Source organism: Palaemon carinicauda, chromosome 6 (genome assembly GCF_036898095.1).
Source record: "Palaemon carinicauda isolate YSFRI2023 chromosome 6, ASM3689809v2, whole genome shotgun sequence".
Taxonomy (NCBI): domain Eukaryota; kingdom Metazoa; phylum Arthropoda; class Malacostraca; order Decapoda; family Palaemonidae; genus Palaemon; species Palaemon carinicauda.
Window position 1 is genome coordinate 47,388,384 of NC_090730.1, and position 4,871 is coordinate 47,393,254.

General features: G+C 38.9%; 1 protein-coding gene across 1 annotated transcript in view; it reads left to right on the forward strand.

Moving 5' to 3' along the window:
• Window positions 1-3,453, forward strand: part of Nedd8 (Nedd8 ubiquitin like modifier) — a 184,789-nt gene extending 181,336 nt beyond the window's left edge. The window contains exon 4 of the mRNA XM_068375206.1: window positions 2,423-3,453. Coding sequence (XP_068231307.1) covers window positions 2,423-2,531 — 109 coding nt within the window. The 3' untranslated portion in view covers window positions 2,532-3,453. The remainder of the gene's footprint in view (window positions 1-2,422) is intronic.
• The last annotated feature ends 1,418 nt before the right edge of the window (window positions 3,454-4,871 follow it).

Here is a 4,871-nt window from a genome sequence, read left to right on the forward strand (position 1 = left end):
ATAAAGAGGAACTGTGAGGGAAAATAAAGTTTGCTGAAAAAGTAATAGACCCTTTGCCTCTTTAAGGCTAGAAGGTTTTTGGGGTTGAGGAAAAAAGAAACAGAAAGGGAATCCAAAGTTTGACAGCATAGAAAAAGAAACCATTAAACTTTGGGATTACAGAGATTTTTCAGAATGAATTTGAGAAGAGATGTCTTTAACATTGTTGCAAGACTGCCCAAGTATATTCAGTCCTTTATTTATATAAGGATTAAGCTCCGAATAACAATGTAGAGTATAATGATCTTGTTCCCTGAAGCACTGTGTACATGGAATTCTGTCAACTCCTGATATAGGATGCAGTATTTGATTTAGACCCATTCACTTCATAGTTCCTATACAATTAAGTGTATATCCCTTGAGTTTCATTTAAAAACAACTATCATATCTTTGATAAGTGAACAATTGCATTGGGGTGTGCTACACAATTTCTTCTAAGACAGCAACTCTACTCTGGTTATTTTACATTGTCAGTGTCCAATTTCAAAGGCTACTTGAATCTCTTTAATTATCAGATTTTTTACTCTACCTCCAAAAGGAAAACTGTTCAGTGTCGACTGTAAATGGCTATCACTTGGCCTTGAATCAGCTCTCTATACTAAAAGGTGAAATTGCCTTTGCTCATACGGAGCAGCAAATTAACCCTGAATAGGAAGTTAGATCACAACCTTGGAACGTCACGGGAGTTCTGGGTTCCCTGAAACTTTTACAAGCTGTTGAATCGAGACTCTGACTGAGACTTGATGCTCAAGATAGTCTTTTTAATCACCAAGGTCTCTGTTAAGAGAGTCACAGAGTTACATGATCTTTTCTACAATGTCACCCATTCAAGGGGACGGAGGCAGGATAAGTTCAACTTCATCTCTATGTTTGTTGCGAAGACTCAAAATCTGGTAGTTTCTGACCCTAGGTTTACTTCTTTTCAGAATTCTAGTCTTTGGAAAGTAACCAATGATTCTGAATGGCTGCTTTTGATTCCTATGAGAGCCCTCAGATGAAACTTCTGTTTATCAGTACTTGGAGGGTAAAAAAGATAATCATTAAGAACATAATCTCTTCCTGGATTAGGCTGGTCATTGACCAGGCCCTTAATCCTTCACCCTCCCGGGAAGGAAGCGCACGACCCAGAGCTGACGATGTTAGGGACGTAAACATGTCCCTGCCATTTAGAAGGAATGTTTCTATGCTGCAGGTACTACAGGCAAGTTTATGGAGGTGCCAAACAACCTTTACAGCCCACTGTCTCTAAGATGTAACACACAGGGGTATGACTATCTTTGCTTCCTTGCAGGACTGTTAGCTATAATTTGATGGCCAAGGTTACGGTTTTAGTCTGGGATGAATGGAAAGAATGACTGGCCTTTTTCTTTTTCTCATCTTCCCTTGTCTTGGGGTACAGCATTCTTTTTTATTGTCAGCCGGATCTTGATTAACTGCAGGGAAGCCCCATGTAGCTGTTAGCCAATATATTTGGGAATATTTCTTGTTAAATCCCCATTCTCCTTATAAGGGAGATGTGGGGTCTGGGTAGACCACAGTGTGTGTATTTGCCAACTTATTTCTTGTATTTTGCTTAGACTGGATGTGGGGTCTGAGTAAACCACAGTGTGTGTATTTGCAAACTTATTGCTTGTATTTTGCTTAGACTGTGTCACATTGGTGTTCTTACACTCACTTTCCACCTTTGCATGGGGCTTCAAGTCACTGATTGATGAGGTGTCAGGATGCTCATCTTATGCATTTCCATGCTCAGATGCAGCAATCCATGGTAAAAACATTCTATCCAGTTGGAAAGAGGACTTCCAACCACCACAGGGTGAGTCTCCTATGTAAAGATCGATGGTTTGTATTCATGTCTGAACAAATGACAAATTTGGAAGTAATTTGTATTTTGCCTAACAAACAAACCAGAGTTCTATGAACAAATGTTACCTGCCATTACCTATTCTCTGAAGTCCCGTCTGCAATCAAAGTGGAATTATAGTGAGTGTGCGGTGGGGAATCGGTGCTATAAAAACTTTTAACGAGATGTCAACAAACGTACCAGTTGTTACCGGTACAATTGGTACGATTGTTGATACCTCGTTAAAAGTTTTTATAACTGTGTTCCAGCTCGGGCTGTTATCTTGTTATAGTGTTTGTTTTAAAAATGTTTAAGTTCTATTTCTTTATGACACTTGTGTTCTTCAGTACCCTTAACATTTGTTGACATTCTGTGCATTGGCGGGTTTGCATAGCAGAAAAAGTACAAATTACTTCCAAATTTATCATTTTTCTTTTTAAAGGATCCCTCTAATTGCATTTTTGTTCGTATTATCCATTATCTTCTCTTTATTTAAGCCTATGTAATGTTAATGAATATTGTTAATATCTGTATCAACAGGAATGATGAAAAAACTGCTGCTGACTATAAAGTTCAAGGTGGATCTGTTCTCCATCTGGTTCTGGCATTACGAGGAGGCTGTACGAATGTTCTAGGAGTATACTTTTAAATTCATAAAACTTATTCAAATGTTGCTGCTTTGCTGAACTATACTCCTCATTTTATTGATGCATTGAAATTCCCTAATGAAAAGGACAGCTTATCGCAAGTATTTAATCCAGTGAAATGTTATATGCTGACAGGGAATTCCAGTTGATGGGAAGTGCTGTGTGTTAATCTTGTGTAGGCTACAGTATTTCAAGTTTAACCATCAGACTGTTAAGATACTCATTCACAAAATGCTGTCTCAGATTTTCCATGTAATGATGGTTGATGTAACTTCATGATATGATGCCTTTTGGGGAGGAAAAAAGCAACATTTAAAGTAATCCTGTCTTTGAGTCAATTTAATAAGGAAATTGCTTCTGCTGTCACCTTTCTTTAAATGATTTGAATTTTTCAATTTTGGAATTATGCCAGTTTCTTCATCTTGAGTTAAAGCTACCCACTTTGTGTGCATCACATCGCACTACTATGTAGGCCCTTGTCACCATGAGACTTTTATTAAGAATAATAATATTTTAAACTGGATCTTAAACTGGTGTTGGTATAAGTTCTCAGTGTTCACATATTTTGTAAAAATGAGTATGTACTTAGATTACATGATTTTTGTCTTGAATTTGCAAATGAGGGAAATTTATCACGATAGCTGTGGTTTTCATAAAAAGAAAATATGGTACCCAGCTAAGTATCATAGCTATCTAGTTTGGCTATCAAGTACGTTGCTTAGTATCTTGAACATCAGAGAAGCACAGATTTTGATGGTATTTTTTTCTTAAATTATTTCAAATCTCAACTTGATTTCTTTTTTTAATGGCCAGTTTGTAATGCTGTGTTGAAAATCCTTCATAATTAGAATCAATAATGATCCCATCTATCATATTTATGCTTATGATGTGATAAGTGATTATTAATAAAATTGTTTTTTTGTATAGTGTGTTGTTATTTATCATGAGAAAAGACAAGATTAGGAATGTAGTGTACAGTGTATTTTATTTGGATTTGAGGCCATTCTAACTGACTTTATTGTTATAAAGAATTACAGTATATAAGATATCACTGTAGTTTAAAGAGTAAAGTTTTCTGTAGTCAACCTGCATCACAATTAACTAAGGATCAGAGTAATTATAAAGTAATTTTAAACAGACCACTATCTAATTTTTGGACAGTGGATCATAACCTGAAGAGATTTTTCATTCCTTTATGTAGATATAAGAGGAATAATCAAGGGTAGACTCAGAGAGAGAGAGAGAGAGAGTAGATTGAATAAGTATATAAAGGATAGTGAGAAATGTCGGCTGTTATCTGCAGAAATATATGGAGAACCTTGAATGCTGTGTTTAGGTAGTTCCTGTGTAAGTAACAGTTTGGCAGCAAATACTTATCGCAGTATGCCAAAAAAAAGTTACATCCCTTTACAGTATCCTCATCCAAATACTGTTTGTAAATTTCAATTGTTCCCACACTAACAAACCTTTCGTTATTTAAGTAGATTATCTTTCGGCGAAGCTGGAAGGTAGCCATTAGACTAAAAGTGCGAGGTGGCAAGCCTGCATAACCGCTTGAGCTGGTAGGACGGGGGTGGCTGGGTACCTCTATATATACTCTCACAGCTGTGAGCTACGTCCTTTTTCCTTTGGCTCGGTAGAGATCGGATCTCCCCTCTCTCCCTAGGCTGCCATTGGACTTTTTGATTATTCTTCTTCTTTTCAGGTGTGCTTGCTCTCTTCCGATCGCCTTCATGCGAACCTGTCCTGGGCGTGAGGATGCCGCGTACGCTACCTTTATGTAATCGCTGGAGACCAACACTCACTCCCTGTGTCCATCGTGTCGAGGCCATCATTGGAAGCTGGGTTCCCCCCCTGTGCAGAGTGTAGGGAGTGACCCACCTCCCAATGGGAGAAATTTGGATGGTGCAGGAAGAAGGCGGCTAAGCGCGATCTCTCTCCCTCAGGGGCGAGGAAAACGCGTTCTTCTTCTCGCACTCCCAAATCTCTTTCTAAAAGCTACTTCTTGCTCGTGCTTTTTCCAGGGACGATCGAGTAATACTGCAGACCGTCTTAACTTCATGTCAATCTTGGGGTACTGAGGGCTAGTTGCTTCCCCTAGAGGAGTAACTTCACCTCCAGCTGACGGGGAGCCATTTTTCCTTGTAGATGTGGTATAGGTGTGGCTGTCCTTAGGGGTTTCTGCACCCCCTATGAAGGAAGAGCTTGGTCATCTCCTTCAGCGTGGTGCCAGGAAGGATCCTTCTCCAGAGCCTGGAACATCTCTCGCTTTGGAGGTTTGCGAGGTTCATCTTTCGCCCTCTCTTGGACAAGGTGATCGCATTTGTTTGGCTCTCCAATGG